The sequence below is a fragment of the Erithacus rubecula genome (assembly GCF_903797595.1).
Source record: "Erithacus rubecula genome assembly, chromosome: 13".
Taxonomy (NCBI): domain Eukaryota; kingdom Metazoa; phylum Chordata; class Aves; order Passeriformes; family Muscicapidae; genus Erithacus; species Erithacus rubecula.
The window spans coordinates 12,593,310-12,614,624 of record NC_136665.1 but is presented as its reverse complement, the minus strand read 5'-3'; the positions used below and the strand labels follow the sequence as shown (position 1 = coordinate 12,614,624).

The 21,315-nt window shown below is 42.0% G+C and overlaps 1 protein-coding gene across 1 annotated transcript in view; it reads left to right on the top strand.

Moving 5' to 3' along the window:
• The window catches only part of FHIT (fragile histidine triad diadenosine triphosphatase), a gene marked incomplete at its 5' end in the record, with an annotated part of 388,529 nt that overhangs the window by 295,404 nt on the left and 71,810 nt on the right, over nucleotides 1-21,315 (top strand). Inside the window, 1 exon segment of the mRNA XM_079316712.1 lies at nucleotides 10,692-10,760. Within this exon segment, the coding sequence (XP_079172838.1) occupies nucleotides 10,692-10,760 (69 nt within the window).

Sequence of the window (21,315 nt, the reverse complement as noted above, 5' to 3'; positions counted from 1 at the left end):
CCAAAGCTCCCTGTTGAAAGGAATCTGTGGATTTAAACAATTTTGAAATAACTTCTTTCCCAATTAGGGTAATTCATGTTTATCAAGGTGAAAGTGTACTAAGCAGAACAATTCACTCTTCTCTCTAGCCAGCTCATGAATATGAAGAAAGGTTGAATCAATAATACATTTCTGTAATTGAATTGGTAAGTTAAAATGATCGAGTTCTTGTTTTAGCAAGCGGTCAATGGGAGATGCATTTCTGTGTGTTTATCAGTGTTGGCCTTGCAGCCATTCACCACACTTAGGTGGGAGCTGTGCAGATGGTGCCTGCCACATAAGGGCTTACAAAAGTACTTTAAGAAGTTAATAAAATGTTTGAGAGAGGGATATTGGTACATTTTATAACTTAACTTGAAAATATTACACAATGAATAAAGGCAATGGAGTGCATTTTATTTGCACTCTATTGGTGAAGTTTGATGAAGTTTGTGGATGTACTATTATACATCCTTTGCCATTTTTAGCACATCTGTTTGCCAGATTCAGTCAAACCAGGAAGGACTTCAGCTGAAGTTAATGGTTTACGACTGGCTTGAGCAGAAGGAGAACTGAAGCAGGGTTGGAGATTATGAAAGATGGTGAGAAAAATCCTAGTTATTTGGGAAGTTAAAAATGAGAGTACTTTTGCATCGATAGCCTGGGAGAGGATGTTGGTCTGTATGGGCTGTTGTCAGAATTTTCAAAGGTGTCAGTGCTGCTCCCACAGTGTTCTGCAAAGCCTGATCCAACAGCTGCTGGAGCCAAGGAGTTGTTGCAGGGATTTCAGACCCCTTTGGGTGATGTTGTAGGTGCCCTATGAAGTCTGATTTTCAAGGAGGCTGTTTTGTATCCCAAATTCAACATTGGGTGGGGGAAGTAAGTTAAAGAAAAATGGGATTGACCTGCTGTCATATGCTACAGGCTGAAAATCTGCTTTCTTCATTTTCAGCTGCCTCACTGATGTGTCATTGAAATGGTTTGAGGTGACAGGGGAGGAGAAAATGCTGAGGGGCTTTTGGAAACTGATACTGCTTCCCCAGAGGTTTCTGTGGACTGTTGAGAGGTGAACACCTGAGTAGTTGCATAAGAAATTTCAGGCATTGGTTCATGATACCTTAAAAATACTTTAAATGAGAGGCAAAGAAGTTGTGAAATCAGGCATATGCAAATAGCATTAAATTATGGTTTTATGTAAGATCTTATGTTTCAAGCTAATTGAAAGACAGAGGCCACTGCTGCAGGAGAAAAATATGAAAAGAAAACTATACTGAAACATAAAAGTGTTTCTGATCAAGTAAAATTCTGTTTCTGTTGAATGTTTTATTTTGTTCCAGTCACATAAATTACCATCTTTGAAATACTAAAACTCCCACAATCAGCTTTTTATAACAGAAAATAATTTACATTTAAAAGGTTTAACTGAAGCAGCTAAACCTTAGTGATGAATGTGCACATTCGGCAATAAAACAGGGAAACAGCCCATGTTTTGGAACCCATAGCTGCTATATATAATTTTAATATTATAAAGAACTAAATACAGTCTAGTGAGTGCTACAGGTATGCACTGAGATATTTGCTAGCTCCTGGGAAATGTATTCTTAAGGGTATAAAGTACTGACACAGAGCCTTGGAAATCTCCTTTAGCACTGATGGATTCTGTGATGAGGAGCAGCGTGGCTTGAATGCATTTCATCCTCCACAGAAACTTTTGAACTTGATCACATTGCCATCCTCAGAAACCATTTCTTTCTCAGTGCAGCAGCACCTCTCTTCCATCTTGTGGTGGGCTGGCCCTGACTGGACACCAGCTACCCACCAAAGTCACTCTATCAATGCCCTTCCTCGACTGGACAGGCTTGTAGGCACAGATAGGGATGGGGAGACATCAATCACCATTTATTGTCATTGGCAAAACAGACCTGGCTTGGGAAAATTCCTGTAATTTATTAGCAATCAAATCAGAGGAGGGTAATGAAAAATAAAACCAAATCTTAAATCCAGATTCCCTCTACCCCTCCCTTCTACTTGGGCTTGACTGCACTCCTGATTTTCCATCCCCCCTCCCCTCCAGTGGCACAGGAGGATGGGGAATGGGGGCTGTGGTAAGTTCATCCTGCTTGTCTCTGCTGCTCTTTCCCCCACACTTCCCTCCCACAGGATACCCATAAACCTGCTCCAGAATGGGCTTGGCATGAGATCTCAGCCTTCTTTGTGCATCCCATCCCCCTGTGATCCTGCATAGGCAGCAGAGGCACAGCTCCCTCACCATGTTTTGCACCAGGGGCTGCAGCAGCTGCTGCTGCTCTGCCTGCAGCAGCTCCTGCCCCTCCTGCCCCTCCTTGGTGTCTGCAGGGCTCTTTCTCTCACGTCTCACTTCTCTCTCTGGCTCTAGTTGCTTTTGCACAAGAGTTTTTCCCCCCCATCTTAAATCTGTTTTCCCAGAGCCCCCACCCCTGTTGTTGGTGGGCTCAGCCTTGGCCAGTGGTGGATCCATCCTGGAGCTGCAGGAATTGGCCCCACTGGACTTGGGGGGAGCTTCTGGCACCTTCTCACAGAAGCCACCCCTGTAGCCCCCCTGCTACCTAAACCTGGCCACACAAATCCAATACATATCTTTAAATAATGAAAGAGGAGGCAGAGACAGTATTCTGCAGGAACCTTTTCATCATTCTATAGGATTCATAGAAAAGATTGCAGCAGTTGTCTAAAAGGACCACAAAATAGCCACAAAAATTAGAGATAATGATTTCCCTCTCAGAATAACTGGTATGTAAGGCTTGTCTTCCTCCTGTCACATACATTCCTGATTTATCTTCTCTTTCTCTCCCCTACTCCCTGCATTAAAGGGGGAGTGGGCCATTGCTGCTATAATGCTCTTATTCCCTGCTAGAGCAGAGAAGATATATTTCAGTTTTATGCTCTCCTCAAATGTACTCAGACATATGGAAGAAATATCTTACAGGTGTTTGTATTCTTGCAGAGGCTCCAGAGAATTGAAAACCCTCTGTATTCCAACAATAATCTTCCCTTTGACCTAGTGTGCTTTATATCTCATGTGGGATTCTGAGTCCTGCCATTTCTGGAGTCAGTGAGAAAATGAGAGGAAGTTTCAGCCAAATGGGGATGAGACCCTGGGTGTTAATTGTGGAGCTGCAGGCCCCATCATGGGAGAAGCTGAGCACAGCTTTGCACAGAATTCAGCTGCTCTGATGGAGCTGGATGTTCCTCGACATCCACAAGGTTTGCCTGGGAGATTTGGTCCTTCCTCTTATTAATATCAGAAAGTAAATTAGCATTATATTGCCCTTCATATCAGACCTTTCAGGGGTCTCCCATGCTTTTAATTTAGCCTGGGTCTCTGTGGGAAAAGCCCAGTAAAAACACACCGGTGTGATGATTAGTAAGCACATTTTATATAATTACAGTGTTGGCATCTCAGGGGGAAAATGAAAGTTTGTGCTGTCCCTTTAACAGGACAATTCGATAATCCTCTTAGCATTTTCTCTTTTGGCTGATAATATTTCACACAATTTTGCTTTGTAAAATATTCCTAAAGGGAGGCTTAAGCAATAATGCACAGATTATGGAAATGACTCTCATTAAATATAGGCAGAGACTTCAGCAAAGCCATGAACTGCTTCGAAACATGTAACCCCCATTAGGAGCTTCATTTAAATGTTTATTCAAAGAGCAGTAAATGTTTATTATAGAACATTTTATTGAAACATAAATTAAAGAACCCTAATTATACATATCACAAGTGTTCAAACAATGTGCATTTATCAAGACTTAACTAAAGATCAGAGGTGAGGGGAAATGCACTTGTGCTTTCATTTGCATCTCAGCAACCCCAAATTTGCACAAAAATACCTGGGCAAAGTGACTCTGAGGGAAGGCAAAGGCACAGGGCCTCAAGGCATGTGCTCTGAGCATGTAACACCTTCCAAAATAACTTCAGAGGTTCCTTCACTGTCATTCCCATCTGTATAAAAGGCTGGGGACTGCCAGGGTTTTGGGTTGTTTCTGCAGAGTAATGGATGCTGCTCCTGCAGGTCTGCCCATCCTTCCCTGTGAGTGCTGTAAGGGATGGACAATGGATAATGGCAGGGGACGGTCCTTGGCCTGACCTTCCTACCACAGGCTGGGACCCCCATTCCTAGACTTGCAGACCAGCTTAGAGGTCAGGAAACACAAGTTCAAAGAATCAACCAACCTTTATTTCCAGTTAGTTTATTCATTTGCTGTCTTTCAGAGGATCTCTTAAGAGGTGTTCAAGAGATGTACATTGGGATCACCACTTCCAACAAACAGGCCTGTTACCCTCATTGTGCCAGTTTTCTTGGGTTTGAGGATGAAAGTGAGGGGTTGGCACTTCTCTTGCAAATGCTAAAGTTGCCTTCAGCCGCGGAAGTTATAACTACAGATATCAAGTGGGTTAAAAAAAATCTTTCTGTGCTTGTTTTCAGGAGATCTACATCCCTTTTCTAGCTCACCCACAGCTCATTTCTTTAAACTTCATAGCAGTTGACAAATGCATTATTTATTGAGAATGCTGAATCTGCACATTTCTGAATCTAGACATTTAAAGATGTACTTTGCTGCAAGTCCCCCACTTGGTTTGGCTTCTGATACATTTGCACATTTTCTTAATTTTGTTGCTTTCCAAAGTATGTATTTTCTGTCCTGAGCAAGTATCTTAGTACTTACTCTTCCAGAGGCAAATCCATGGCATAAGTGTGGGTCCTGATCAAAAACATTCAAAATGAAAAATTCTCTTTTCCCTCCTAAGGGTGCATGAGCAGAGCAGGGGAGGAGATGCCAAGGGCCTGCATCTGTACAGCCTTGTGCACAAGGCTTTAGTAAAGCTGGAAAAGAAAGTGCTGACTCTTAGAAATGGGGCAGTTTTGTAGGAAAGGAACGAGTTCAAGCAGTTTGCTGTCATTTTTACTATTTTATAAAAATTAGCTCCTTTAAAGTGATTTGTCTTTGACTAATTTATAACTCCTGAAATGGGGGGAAGGGGGTGAAAGCAGTACTAATGCTGGCAATAATTTTGAAGGCTGTGAAAACTGAGTGTTTTAATTGTCCAAAACTCTTTCCCTGATGTTGGATAGTGCTTTTTAAAACAATATATAATTTTTTTCTCCATCTCAAACCAATTCAGGACTTGGAAAAACATGAAGAATTCATAAATACTCACTGAATAGGAACTGTTTTCCCACAAAGATGTCTTTTCCAGAACTTCCCAACTGGAAGTGGGCTTTCAGCCTAGAGAGAGCATTTGTACCAGGTGTGCCTGTGGCTGGTGACACGCTGGATTTTCAGGAGCAGCAGAGGGAGCGTTTTCCACTAATGAGCTGTGGATATACAGGCAGGGCTTTCCATGGAATAACTCTCTAACAGGGACAATTGAGCAGTTAATCAAGAATAGCAAACAAGGGCTCCATGGAAGCCCAGTTTACAGAGAGGACAAAATTGCCCTATTTTTCATGTGGCTATCTCTGTATTATGGTTGGTTTTCTTTATCACCCACTAACAGTCTTACTTGGAGAATGGTTATTAGTTTGGAATTTCTACAGTTAATCTGGTAGTTTAGAAGAAGCATTATCACAGCCTCCCATTGGAAGCCCCTGTCTCTGTAATAATGGACAGGGCACTTTGCAGCAAGTGAAGCCTTATGTGAAACCACCATCCCTTTTCCCAGCAAACTGAGTGTCTCCTGGCCAGCTGGTCTGGCTGCCTGGAGCTGCTGATTCCCTGCCTGCCCTTCCTCCTGCCTGGCCACAACCACAGCAGATCACAGCTTTTCCTGTCCTGCTGCACCATCAGAACCCACAACTGCCAAGCTTTGACTGTAGAAAGAATGAAAAGTAGCAAGGAAAAGGGTTAGGCTGCTGAAAGACATCTGGTTGTGCTGTGTGAAGGCACAGCTCAGCCTTGTTCTCCTTTTGCAGGGCAGGGGGAACAGCCCTTTGTAGCAGTGGTGGGATCCAACAGCCCTTCCTCTTCCTCTGAAGCCTCCCTGCCCTCAGGGTTGTGTGACACTTTCCCAATTTTTATGTATTCATGCTGTAAGAACATTTATTGCTAATAGACCCTGGGTGCTGAGCAGCTCATGTACAGACTGTTATCTCCCTTTCAGCTGCAAGCTGAGCTGTGTTGCTCTGCTAACCAGCACAGCAGCTGCATGAACAGAACACAACATAATGTCCATGAATTATTGCAGGCGCTGCCCATGTCCTCCTCAGTGCTGTGTGGCAGGGTCATCTGCTCTTCACTGTTCTGGTCTACCAGGGAAATCTCTTTCAGTGTCTATTTTTGTCTAGTATTTTCACTTTAAATCCAGTGCAGTGGTGACATATTGGTAATTTGACCATAATTCAGTATATAAAACCAGCTGTAACCAGGAACATTGCTTTCTGCATGGCCTTGAGTGCTGAAGTAAAACTCACCTCACTTGAATGCTTATTTCTCCAAAAACACATGCCCCAGGTCTTTTTTTGCTGAGACTTTCTGGGCATTTTGCAGGCCTGGTATCACTGGAGAGCAGCTTTAGTTGTGTAATCCCACAAATGCCTGTGCTGCAGCCAGATTTTGGCAGTGGTGGGATCGTGCTGCAGAGTGCCCGTGAGCAGCCCTGTGCTCCCACACTCCTGGCTGGAATGCCATGGGGCTCATCAGAGCATCCTCTTGCTGCAGTGGGAGGCCAGAGGCATCACACCCTGCCTCTGGCTCATTAGTTCCCCATGGCACTACAGGTTTGTTCCTTGCAGTGCATTTTCTAATGCTCTTGTCATTCTGGGTATAAAGGTCTCAAAAAACTTTCTCTTACAAGTGATTCTGCATCACTTGATAATTCTCAGCATTAGGAGTTTCTCAAACAGATTTTATTTACAGTGCAAGGCAGGAGGGCTGCAGTCCCTACCCTAGATATTAATTTTAATTTTGAAGGTCCTATAAATTCCAGCTCCCACAGCCTTTTTCCAGCTACTGCTGTTCTAGATATCCCTGAGTGGAAATATTGCCCCCAGGATCAGAAGCAACAAATGGGGCTCAGGCATCTTTAACTCACACTATCCCCCACCTGGGGACTTCTGCTGCATGCTCACAATGTCACCAATGTCACACCCAGTGACAGTGTCCTGCTTCCTCCATCAGTGCCTGACCAGCAGGGAATGGAGCTAAGCCATGCAAGTGTGTGCCTGCATTTTCTTTCCCTGATGTGGGTGATATTGATTGGTCCATTAATGTAAATGTCTTGGCTGTTGTGTGTTGCTTTCCTTGCTTATTAATCAAAATAATGCAAAATGAGGGGAAGGCAATTTTTTAGGGAAAAAATGAAATACCATTAATGGTGATTGAACACAGCCTACTGAATGTGATGAGGCTGCCACCCACCAGGCATGAGGATCCCCACAATAACTGGGGAAAAAAAAATTGAAATGCTTTATTTTGACCATTTTGGTCAATGTTCAGATGTTAAAGCAGTGTTTCAATGAAAGATTTGCCTAAATCTATTTATTTGGCTAAAAAATAAATAAATAAATAAATAAGCATCCCGATGTTTTGTTTGCTTCTGACATATTTCAGTCATTTGCAATTGACTGAAATTGACCGCATTGTTTTGGATATGTGGGGTTTTGTTTTGCTTGGAAAACAAATGAAAGGAAACAACTTTAATTTGTGGGCACTTTGAAGTTAATTTTTGCTCCTGCCATTTAGGGAGACCTCCCTGTAGCCATCAGTGGATGCAAAACACTGAGACATAAACAAAACATCTGGGATGTGAATATTCCCACTGAACCAATTCACAGGTTGGAAATTGAGCTGGTGCTTAAGTGCCTTGGTGGATTGAGGCTTTAGCAGTAACAAATGGTACTAAGGAGTAAAAATGATCAATTAAAGATCTCCTAATGAATCAAAGTATCACTCTGAGTTGAGAAGGCCAGAAGCTGAAAGGCAGATTAGAGAAGGTGAGAAATCTCCCTGTTTTTCTGACTACTGCAGCCACAGCTGTGCTGCTTGTATTTCTTGGTAAAACTGAAAAGAAGGGAAATATGTGAGGTACTGCTGTTGATCCTGTTTGTTTCTGTTGCACAAACAGTGGGGAGAATCCAGATATTTGTTTACTTTTCATACATAGGATTAAAAAAACCCAAACAAACCAACAGAAAAACGGATGACTGGAAAAAAATTATTCTCTTTGAAATTGATTGTTGTTAGCTCAAACCTTGGGAATATTTGTTAGTTTTGTGGTGCAGCTGATGGATTCTGCCAAGCAGCCTGGCAGTGTGTGAGAACATAATGCATGTAGTAAAGGTGACTAAGCCCTGAGAACATCCCCACTGGTGCCAAGTGGCCCATATGCTGTCATAAACACTTTTTCTTCTTTTTTTTTCCCACACTGATCGTAAGAGCCCATTTTGGGTAGAAGATGACATTAGGCTCATTCATTACCTGCTGTGCTGGTCTGTGCATCTGCAGTGCAGCATCTCTGCACTGAGCTTTGGACTCCATCCCTGCGTGTTTTCTGATATTCCAAATTGTCTGTCACGGGTATACAGATCTCCTGTGTGCATCCTGGAGCATTCTGCACCAGAGATAAAAATTATGCTTAGAGGTGGCTAAACTTCTGAGGAATATGGTTGTTGACAGCTGATATTAGATTGTATGTATATCATCAAGAGAAATTCCTGCAAATTGATACTTTTAGCAAAGCTATGATTCCTTGTAGCAGAAGAGAAAGAAACTGACTGGCAGGTGAACTGACTCTCTTCTTATGAATAAATTTAAAATCTGATGAGAACGACAGGTGTGAGACAGTAGTGAAATTTTACAGTATCCCTGCAAACTTTAATCTGCACTTTTATTTTTCTTGAAAGTCTGTCCAAAAGTGAAATTTCAGGCCTAGGGCTACTGAAGACAGTCTTTAAAGTTGCTTTGTGATTTTGAGCAATACATCATAGGAGCAGTGATGTTCAGATGATACATTGCACTAATACATCACAGGAGCACTTTCGCTCTTATGATATATTAGTATAATACACTATCAGAACACTATCACTGATATATTACTCAAAAACACAGTTTTTGACCCTCAAGAGTCACCCTCATCTCTAGTCTGAATACAGTGAAAGCTGTGGATAATGATAAGAATAAGAAATCACATATTCGGTTTCTCGAGGGTAAAGCTGTGAAAAAAAATAGCGTGATATTCAGAATATTTCATTAACTGAAACATCCTTGTGTTTTCATTTTATTCACTGAGCAAATGTTATTATGGATAGAAGCTAACACAATATAGGTGTGTTTGAATTTTCTTACAAATAGGCTAAGAAAACCTTTTTAGATTTCATATTTCATTATAGACTTAAGCCGTGTTTTGAGAATGTTTCCATGTGGTGCAGGAGTTTCAGCTGATTTCTGCCTCATCAAATTGAATCAGGTGCAAGCGATCTAAATTCTATGCAAACGATTTGGTGCTGTTTCTGATATAGACTTTTTTTTTTTTTTTTTTTTAAGGATTTAGGCACCATCTAAAAAGATCTGAAGATGCATAACTGTGATCTATCACTCAGATTATTTGTTGCCTCTCCTCACTGAGGTGTTGGGACTTTTTCCCCTGAAGAATTATTCTCAGTTGTTGTTTTTCTTTACTCAAGAGTGAAAGACAAAAGACAAAGGGAAAAATATTGCCTTGCAATGTTGTTAGTAGCTGAACTTACTGCAGAGAAGTATTTTTCCCACTAGAGTTTGGGTCTTGAAGATCTTGCATCACCCTTCCTTTATGATACGAAGACAGTGTCAGGGGAAAAAAAAAAAGATAATAGTAATAGCACAACATTAAGGTGCCAAATCATATATTTGTGTTCTTGCCCATAGTTTTGTTTGTTTTCCCCAGATCACCTCAGCACTTTTGATGAAAACACATCAGCATTCACCTCCTTCCCAAAGCTGCCTGTGCAGCTCTGCTACCCCATGGGCCATGGTCCTGTGCCAGGAGAGGGACAGGGCTCTGCCAAACTGGGCTCACAATCCTTGTGCCCCACAGGTTTTGGGCCACCTGGCACTCTGTCCCTGCAGGTGTGTCCCCAGCAGGAGTCTTGTGCCCCCACAGGCTTCAGTTGTTATATTTGGGCTACAGCCTCAAGGGAGGAAAGGAAACATAAAGCTCTTGTTAACCTTGTGAGAGGCATTGTCCCCTTCTGTCATCCTTTGTGCCCTCGTGCTGTCTGTGGGGTGGCAGCAGCTGCTCTGTGCCCAGACAGGGAGCCCTGAGCCCAGGCTGCCCCCACAAGCTCCCCAGCACCTCCCATCACATCTATTCCAAAGACACAACACTCAGTTCCGAGGGACATTGTTATTTCAAAGCTGTGGCTAAATATGTCTCTGACTGACAACTATGAATAATTCCACAGAGCCCCTAAACTTCCAGGCATTTCACTCTGAAGCTCATATAATACACCAGGGCTGCTCTCTCATGTTTTTCATCTTTTATATTCTCCAAAGAGTTGAGATACAGTTATGGAACAGGTTAATGTATTTTCCTCTGAAAATAATGCTGTGGGAGCCTGTGCACAGTTGCTTGTGTGTGTTGAGAATAATGTTGAAAGTTCAGAAAGGAAAGTCATGAACTTGATAATCACCATTATTTTGTTTCACGTTTTCAGCATGTTCATGTCCACGTGCTGCCAAGGAGGGCTGGAGACTTCAGCAGGAATGATGATATCTACGAGGAGGTAAGAGTTACATTCCATTTCTTCTTCAGAGTTGGTTTTGCTGTTTGTTAATTGCCTTGATGGTCCAGGCCATTCCATGGGTGGAGGGATGGGATCTCTGCATTTTTATTGCTTGCAAAGATCCTGTTACAGCACCAAGATCTGTACTGGGATTTCCTTGTGAGCTCCCTCTCTGAGGGAGGAAGCTTTGACACCTTTGGCACTTTGGTCTGTCACTGCAGACAGGGTGCATCTCTACAAATAGCTGTGTTCCCTTATTTTGAGGTCACAAGGAAATAGGGTGACCACAGGTCAGCCTGGCATGCAGGGAGGGTGTCCTGCACTTGCTGCTTGCCTGGAGTACCAAACTTCCCCCTCCCAACCAGAGAAAACACAGGCAGCTTGTTACAACTCAATCACAAATTGCCTTCTGGCCTGATTTTTGTAGGGCTCTGCTCAGCTTTGGACAAATCACACTATAGCCCCAAAGATGAAAATGAAAGAGCAACTCTGCATATAGATGGAATATCTGCATGTGTGCAGATTGTGCAGCAGAGCTCAGCTCATGAGCTGTTCCAGTGTGACTGAATCACTGGCTTTTGTTTAAATGAACAATTGTACTGGCATTAACAAAAAGTTTTCCCCAGCTTGACAGCTGTCACAATGATTCTATGAAAAAAATCTCACTATTGTTAAATTTACAGCTTGTTCTTTGTGAGTTTGGTAGGATCCTCTATCTGAAATATGACATCTCCTTCTCTTTCTAAAAGTAATTAATATAAACTTGTTCAGTGCTACTGCAATACCATCTGCTTGAAAGAGACACCATGACATTTTCTGCTTTTGTATTTTTTCCTTTGTGATATCTACATGATGACAAGTCCCTACTCACAAAAAATGGTGGTGTGTTTTAAAATTTGTCAATTACCTAACTATGCAAAAATGGAGAAGAAAGCATTACTGACAAGTTATATGAAGTGCAGTGTCTGAAAACCCCACTAATAAGGGTAAAACCTTAATGAGACTGCTGAGCAAGGAGATCCAATGGAAATAAATGATGGCAATCTTTGCTGGTGTGGTGATTAAAAGCAGTTGAATGAGGCAGAAGTTAACACCAAAGGGCTGTCAGGCACTGGAAAAGGCTGTTCAGGGAAGTGGTGGAGCCAGCATCCCTGGAGGTTTTAGAGATGTGTAGATGGGGCTCCCAGGGCTGTGATGGGCTTGGCAGTGCTGGGTTAATGGTTCCATTCACTGGTCTTACAGGTGTTTTCCACCTCAATGACTATATGGCTCTATGATCTTTTCCTTTCCATGTGTGTTAAAGGGTTTCAGGTGCTGCATCAACCCATCCAATCTCTTTCTGTCATATTTACAGTTCCATTTGCTTCATTTTTAACACAATTATTTCTCCCTTGTTGTAGCTGAACAGAAACAGGCAAAACTAATGAACTAGGCTATATATTTAGTGTTGTTAGATGCAAAAGAGTGGCAAATTGGGGAAGAATTTCTTTTTTATTTTGTCATTTCCAATTATAGGGATTGTAGGTGTTGCTTTTAGCAAACAGGAAGCATAAATATTTAGACATAGATGTGATAATGTATCTTTCTGCAGAAGAATTCATAGCCTCAGAGTCTAACTAGCTATTCTTGAACACCACAGAGCTAGCACACTTTTGTACAGACTGTAGCTGAAGAAAGATTTATTTTTTTTAGGATGCCTGGGAAACAAAAACACATTTGCTGCTATAAAAAGTTTGGTGCCGAGTTCTATCACTGTCTGGATTGAGGATAGAGGGACTTGAGCAATTTGCTATCATACGTGAATAAAGCTATTTTGAAAAATGAAAAAGGGACAAATTATTGAAAATACAGCTGACTTTGGAAATAATCTGGAGCTTATGTCAGTACAGCAAAAACAGTTTGATATAATGCATCTCTGTGTGATGTCAGCAAGTCATACATATCCTTTTGACAAGAAGATACTTTAAAAGATTTAGGAAGATATGTAGATCATGGAGGGGCAACAGGCTGGAAATTGATGAGGAATAAAGTACCATTAGGTGAGATGTGGGTGCTGGAGAAAGCTTTAAATCTATTTTTCATGAAATTGTACTTTAAAAATCCAAAACCTGTTCGTAAACGACACTTCATTTCCATGTATTTGAGTGATAGATGGAGTTGTATTTTAGGCAGCAAAGACCACCTTCCAAAATCATCCCAGCAGCCTTTTCCTTGTAAAATGTGGCATGGAGGCTGATCAGCCTCTCTCAAACAGTCTGTGCAACTGTAAAGCACACCTAGGATAAATTGTGCATGTTGCAGTGCCTGGTTTAACTACCACAGCTGAAGGTTTAACAGCAATTGGGAGCAATTTGCACAGGCTCCAGGACTCAGCTCTGGCTCAACATGGCTTTTGCAAACCCCTTTCTATCTGTAAATGCCTTTGAGCTCTCCAAGCTCTGCAGTTGTCATCTGTGTATGCTCAGCAGATTGCTGATAAATCCCACTGCTCTTAGTGTCTGACAGGGAAAGGAATTCTCAGATGTTGAGACATCTGACCTCTTAGGAGACTTCTAGAGCTGAGACACCCAGAAAGTTCTTGCAGTTTCTCCCTGTGTGCTTAATTTCTCCCATTCAGTTTTGGAGTGACCATCTGATTAAAAAGGCAAAGAAATCATATCAGCTTGTTCCTGCTCAGTCTGTGCACTGGGCTCTGAGATCTTCATGAAGCTCTGACACAGCCCTGTCCAAAGCAGCTTTTAAGTGTAAAGAGTTTAAAGGTAAGGTGTTTCTTAGCACTTGCATTTTAGTCAGGTATCTGATGGACACAAATGTCTGCTGATTTCTGAATGTATTTTTAGAACTGTAGTAGTGGAAAATTAATTGTAGGAGGAATAGAAGAGGGGCTGACACTTATTTCACAGCACCTTCTCTAAGGCATTTCTTGGTAGAATGTGTCACTTTATATTTTAGGTTTTTTACCTCAGTGCATATGGAAGGAGTCACTGTGTGATTTTTCCAAGATATAAAGAGAATCACTAATAGTAAAAAACCATCTGCATTTAATATTTTAAATGTATTTCCTCTGCATCTTTGCAGGGCTATTTTTTGCAAGTGTATTCCTGGGAAGTGTTAGCTATCCACTCTCTGGGCTCACTGCAGTCTTCAGCTAAAGTTATTGTTTATCAGTCCATACATTTCTTTGCAACTATATGAAGCCTAATCCTGCAAAGGTGCACAAGTGTGCCAGTTAAATTGGTCTAACAGGGTTTTTTTTATAGGATCAGGCCCTTCATATTTTACTACTGCTAGATTTCTTTTCTCATCTTCATCTTGAGTAGTTCTTATTCATTGATTCACTTTATTTCTGGAACAGCATAACAATAGCAGCTAAATATTAGGAAAATTTTCCATTAGTATAACAGTTTATACCTCTGTGTTTTCTGTTTGATTTGAAAGAGATTATATTTCACATTTTTTGATCAAGGAACTTAAAAGCCTCTTATCAAGTAGTTGCTTGCTTTGAAGTAGATGAGTTCTTTGCTATTATAAGAGTATGTCACAGTGACTGATAAGAATTTGGTATCAATGAACATCTTTACTGTAGAACAGCCCCCTGTGCTGCAGTCAGCACAAGTACTGCAGTTGTTGGAGGTCATCGTGTCCAAGACATTCAGGAACATTATCCTGAAAAGTCTCAGCACTTCCAGGCATCTGTGGGCAGCCCTCATTCAGTGGGTGTTTGAAAAGTCCATAGCACAGCCTGTCCTGTCTCCACTGAGTGGTTGGCCATTACTGCAATATAAATAACATTCATCATCCTTTAGGCTGGCAGGTAATAGCTGTACTGGGCCAGGGACGATGGGGCTTTCTCAGAAAGGAAGACTCAATCAAACCCTGCACTGCTGTTAGGAGTGCTGACCTCAATAAGGTAATTTGAGGCTGACAGACTCAGATGGGTAAGGGCAGCCTGGCCTCAGTGAAACCCTGAGATCCCTGGCATGCTGAGGTGAGTTTTGTGGTGCACACCCTCCCCAAATTCTGTGTTTCACTTGATGCAGCAGCTGCCACAGTGATGCACATCCAGGGCTGTGCACGCAGGGCAAAGAGTGCCCAGCCCCTCACCAGCCTTGCTCTGGTGCCCACCTCATGTCACTGCCTAGCTTCAGCTCCCAGCCTGGGCTGGAGAGCCCTGGAAAAGGGGAAAGCTTGAAAGAGAGAGGTTAACCCAAAGCCCTGTGTCTCCATCCTCCTCTGCCTGCCAGACCTGTCACGGATCTCCTGTAATGAACCTGAGTGAAACTTCCTACTGTGAGTTCTCCAGTAATTTATGAGATTTTGTAAAAAGCCAGCAAAAGAATTCACTTCATGCTATCCTCCTTCCCCTCTGGCATTCAGGCAAGCAGTGAGAGAGTCACTTAGGAAAAGATACTCTGACTTAGTGATCTCATTCAGCACGTTATGTTAAATCATTTCAGCAAGAATACCTATTAGTAATCATTTCCAGTTCCAGGGAGGATGAAGGAGGCATTTTGGCATATGAGTCAAGAACCTGCTGGGCTGTTTCTTCAGGCTGGCAAAACAGGGGAACTGTGGAGAATTCAGAAGTTTAGTCAAACAAGCCTGAAGTTTAATTCTCCCTGAATAGCTTTGACTGTGACATGCCATCACTCCAACCTGCAGACAGCATCCTGCCTGCTGCTGGGCACTGAGCCTGGCAGAGGGCTGGAAACCTGCACAGCTGCACTGAACTGCTTAGGCTTAGAGGTGAGGTATGAAGAAAAAAGATAAATAAGCCCTCATCCAGGTTCTGTGAGACAAAATGGAAAGATGCCCAACAGCTCCTGTGAGCATCAGATTGAACTATTCATGAAAATTAATGGCATGCAGAGCTAATAGGCTGTTCCTTGGCCTCAGAATGATATTGCACCTTCTGGGAACATATTGCAGCCTGCTGGGAGATCTGTCTGCTGCATCTGAACTCCCCTGGGGCCAGACCCTGCTCTGTCTGCAGCCTGCTTGCTTAAACCCATAGAAAAGGACAGAAGCAGCAGAGTCTGTGGGGTCTGTGGGGTTTTGTGGGGTGTTTTTTTAAGCTCTGGTTTTCCCAGGCACAAGTTTATTTCTCAATCTTCTGATGCAGCAGCAAATAAATTCTTCCCAATAGGCTTTGGATTTTCCCCTGGTCTTGCCAATGTTGCTTTTTCTGACTGCAAGCATCAGAGGAGGTTCTCCTAGCCAAGGAGTATGAGCCTTTCCCAGTTGCTTCCTGACTCCTGTGATATTTTAGCAGCTCCAGCAGGGCAGGGCAGATGAACTGTGTGTGAATATTTACTGAGAGTATTGCAGTAGAACCTAGAGCTGTGTCGATAATTATGGTTTGATGTCATAGATGGATGCACAAAAAATCATTTTTAGTTAACCTGAAACAATGAGGGTTTTTTCCATCAAATGTTTTAAACAGGATAATTTATTTTCTGAACCATAGTATTTTGTCTGATTAGGATTGGAAACCCCCTCAATAATGCTGGAATGCCTTGCAAGCTTATTCCATGCCTACATGAGGAAAAGCTGACAAATTTTTCAGTAAGGCCCTGTAGCAATACCGGAAGATGTCATATGGCTACATTTATCCCCCTAGATGAAAATCCCACTGTTTGTGGTATTTTCTGCCCTTTCCAACCCTGTGAGGCATTTCTTAATTTGACACCTGAAATCTCTGAGACCTTCCTCTGTGCTGTCTGTGTTGCTGCATTTACTTTAAGATAGCAGGATATTATAGCAGGATTATAATCTGATCTGATTAAGAACAATTTCCTTTATTGTGATGTCTTCTATAGCATCTAGAGAAATGGAAACAGCTCAGCTATAGAAAGAAACTAGAAGTGTTGAAGGTTTCCCATTAAGGCAGCCATCCCTCATGATCACACACATGCCCTTTACACCTAGGCTTTGTCTGGAAAGCAATGTACATTTGGCATTTTCCATGCCATGGATAAGCCTCTGTGCCCTCTACTCTGGCTGTCCCTCTGCATTCCATGACTGCTCTTGATGCTTCTTACCCTTTCCTGCCTTAGGGATTTTACAATCATTGTCCTCCCAGGTTAAAAGATATTGGCTCCCAGGAACCACTTACATTTCATTTATAGTACAGTAGATGCAAATTTTTGTGACCATTGCAAAGGATCTCTTGACTCCTCGTGTGGGATGTTTATTGTGTTTAGCTCATGCAGTATTTGCTCTTTTGTGTCCTTGATGGTACTTCATTGGCAATTGACTTTGTGACAAAGAGCCTCCAACCAAGGACAACTTGCTGATAAGAAGATTGAAGTGAGCATGGTCTCTGAGGCCTGTTCACCCTGTCAGTGCTTGGACTTGCTCAGATTCTTCCTGTGTATTCCCAGTCCTGAGGTAAAACTGCCTTCAGATCTCTGCTTATCCTTTGAGGCACTGTAAACTGAATTCCTGCTGGTGAGGCAAACATGCCCCATTGGTATCCTAGGTACTCAGCTTTTTGGAATTGATGATATGGAAAGCAAACACACCTATCAGAGAGCTGCCATTTTCTAAAAAGAGATTTTTTGCCAAATTAAAACTCTGAAATGCTCCCCTGTTGTCTTTAAGGTTCAGGATATTGGAGCAGGTAGTTGGTAAGCACAGACCAAATCACACTGAAGTCTAGTGCAGACCTGGAGGGATTAAGGCCATTAAGGGATTAAGAAGAGAAGCTGATGGTAAAAGGAGGATAGAGTGAGAATGGGTGCTGTCTTTTGTTGCAATGGTTTTGCCAGGAAAGCAATGTAAAGCAACCACAGGCCTGTTGCCATACCAGGGGCAAAGAAAGTGTTACTTCATTTTCAGAAAGGAGATTTTAATAATACATTGCATCAGAGTGAGAATTTAGTTTAACAGAGTGTTAGCATAATTGTGCACAATTTGGTTTTATTTAAATACATTAGGCACCATTGTTTCTTTTCCATGTTAAGGATTGACTTCGGTGCTAGGTTGCAGCAGTTTTCCTTAATTGCTTTAATCCTTGGCCTTAAGAAAATGAATACTTTAAATTTACACTTGTTAAGTGCACTGCTAATGAAGAACAGGCTTTAGCAATTTTTGGTGGGCTCAAGCCATATGTAAAAAAAAAAAAAAGAGAGAGAGAAAGCAAAGACAAAAAAAAAATTAAAAAAAAAAAAGGAGAAGCTAATCACCAACCATTCTGTTAATGCTTATTTTAATCATCTTGCCTGCCCTTGCTGGCAGCCAGAGCCATTCGGCTGCAGAGGCAGGAGGCAGCATTCCCTCCAATGGCACTGATGTTGGGAATTGGGCCCGGGAGGACAATTTGACTTGTCAGTTTATATAGACATAAAGCTTCATTGTTGTGCACAGACACAACTGGCTTTTTAAAAGCCTATTTCCCTCCTGATGATGTGAGAATCTGCTCCCCTCTCTCCTACTGTTCTCCAGCCCTCAAATTTATTGGATTGTGTTTGCAGCCCTGCTCAGTTTTCGTAGGGGCAGGTCCAGCAGTGCCATGAGGAGACCACAGTGACCAAAGGGCCACTTTGAACACAGGTACCTGTCAGGGCTGGGGGAGTGAAGAGCTGAGACTGCACCCTGGGTGATGTCTCCTCAGAGAGTTTTAACATACTGATATCCCTGATGGAATATTCTCCCTGGCATTAAAACACACAGGATGCTCAGAAGAGAAGAGCTAACATCATGTCCTCAGGGGGCAGAAATGAAACATCTCCAAAATTCAATTAATCACCAGAAATGTATGATCTGTTTTCAAAAACAGCTCATGCTGCTATTTTGCATGTGCAGGAAACTTTTATCCTTCTGACAGCTAAGTTGTAGTTAGCAAAGTGAGCTTACAACTTCTTTTGGCTGCTGCAGGGAGCCCCTGAAAGGGTTTCAAGTAGTGCAGTGCAGCATTTTTCCCATTTCAGCTTTTGTATCCTGCAAATAGGAGAAAGTGACAACTGGTGCCCACATTGAGCAGTGGCATTTACTGCTATAAGGAAAAAAAAGCTTCAAAATCCCACTTGGCTGAGTTACAGCCTAATTATAGCTATCCAAGCACAGGTATTTCAAAAAGGGAAGTAAGGCAGCCTTTGTCCCACTTTGCCCACATAACTGCAGCAGTGTGTATGAGGTTGCCAAAGAATCCCTTCCTGCATTTAATTGCAAAAATTGATCATAACTTTGTGGTAAACATATAAGCAAATCCAGTTTAATCCAGTGTCTCCCTTCTGCCTATGTAAATGACTTCTGTGCACTGGTATCTTGCTTCTATTGAGTGTAATCTCTGTGGAAGTGGGAAGGTATTGCAATAAATAGAGTTTTAATGGAAGGCCTGTTTTAGAATTTCTCTTTTCCTTGAACAATCAGGTTTTTTTCTTTCTTTTTGTAGGGAAAAAGTCTATTCTCATTCATTACATGAGTGTCTTTGAAGGGGCAAGTGCACACCACTGCCAGGTCACATACAGCACGGGGCTCTCTCCAGCTGCAGCATGATTGGGAGCAGTAATTGAGATTAGATCCATAGGAGATGGGCCTCTACTCTCTTCCTGGCTTTTTCCTCAGTAAAATAGTTGCATTTAGTGCATTTATGAGTAGACTGTAAGTGCTAGAATACTTTCTTCCCTGCCATTTCCATGGCAGGCTTACTGAAGAAATAACAGTACATAAAGCTGCATAAACATTTAAGGTCCTCAGTGTCTGCTGCCATTGGCACTTTCAGATTTTCTATTTGAAGATAATTTCATTTCACACTTTTACATCTGAAGAGCTGGTTTTTGAAGACCTCAGAGTATATATTTTTTAAATGTATATAAATGAAGTTTCCTCCTGCCTCTGTGAGTACATTAAGTTACAGTACTTGCAGGTTTGATGCAGAAAGGTGAAGGGACCTTGTGAAGTTCTGGAGTGAGTCAGGGCAAAATTGCTGAGTGCAGATACACCCATGAATCCCTGAGCAAGCAAATGGTGGATGGATCACCCAACCACAGCCACATGGAGTAATACAACATATGAAGTCCTCACTTTCCTGTAGGAAAGTGTGGTCCTAAGGCAGCTGGTAGATATTCCAGGATGTGCTCCTCAGCTTTGAGCAACACTGAAAACTGGAATTACTCTCAAGAACCATTTTTTCTTTTCCCCTGAAGAATAATGCTACCTGCATTTAAAAAGTCAGATTGTCACCCAGTAGTGAACTGGCTTCATTCAAGCAAGGCCTGTGAGCAGCAGCAATTGCTGCTCTCTGAAGTGAACACCTCAGGTATTTTAATCTGGTGGCATGTTCACCCAGCTGTAGAAAATGGGGTCTATCTGCACTGATGTATCCTGGCAAATGCAAGGGAAAACATAAGAATGAACATATGTATGAAATGTCCTAGCTTTTTGTCTCCAGAAAGGCAGATTCGGGGGGGGGCCTTTGCCATAAGTGGATTCTCAGGTGGTTTTCAAAAAAGGATAAACAAAACAGCTACTGGCTTTCAACAAGAATCAGATGTCTAAATGCTTTAAAGACTTTGGAAAAGCCAGCCCTTTATTCTCTGTATTAGGATGCAGTGGCAATATTGACACTCAGTAGGATGGTATTGGCATGTGATTTTCTCTTTTCATCTTGCACAAGGGCATGAGGCAGAATTTCCCTCTGCTGCTGCGTGAGCAGAGGAGCTGTGGGTTGATGTATCAGCACTTTGTGTTTCTGGGTTGTTCTCAGGAACATGTGCAAAAGGGAAATAACACTAGAGCAAGGACACTTCCCAGGTTAGATAATGTGTTCCACTGACATCCTTTACTTTGCATTTAAGAGTGATAAGCATAATGAAGCTGAGAACAATCTGGTGTTTTTCCACCACTTTTAGCAACCTCTTGTCATTTTAAGCTGCTGATGTTTCTTCTCAGGTGCTACCTGGTGATCCTTTTTACGTGTTTATTACTGTTGCTTCTTCTCAAGAAATAAATTTGCTGAGAGTAAAGAAAGTTGCTCATTAGGGCAATGTAATTAAAGGAGAAGTAGACATCATGCCAAGTTCCGTTTTCTCTACAAAGCACCACCTCGGAGATTGCCTCAAACTCAATTACTCATTGCTATGCTTATTAGGGAGAACAATGTGCTGAAATGATCCCTACTTCTAATAACCTTGTTTTCTACATGTGAATCATGTTAATACTTTTTGCTTTAGTGCCTTAATGACCATGAGTAAAATGGGTCTATTTCCAGAGGGGGAATAGGGAAGGTGGGCCACATGTGGGTGTTCTCTGAATTTGCCTCTCCATGGAGACTTTCTTGTTTCCTGCTGGTCCACAATGATTTTGTGGCTTTTTTGTTGTTGTTGTTTTCTCTTAATTACATGGAACAGCATTTATTAACAGATTACATCTTGATAACCATATTTCCTCTGGTGAAATGAAAATGTTCATCCTCTGCCTTGCTCTTTCCCTTTGGGGGAAGGAGTGTTCAGTATCTCTCATGCTTGGTCTCTTTTTCATTACATCATGGCTTCACCAAGACAATTTCTGCAAGAGAAAGCTGACATTAACATTTGCTAAATAACCTTGTTCT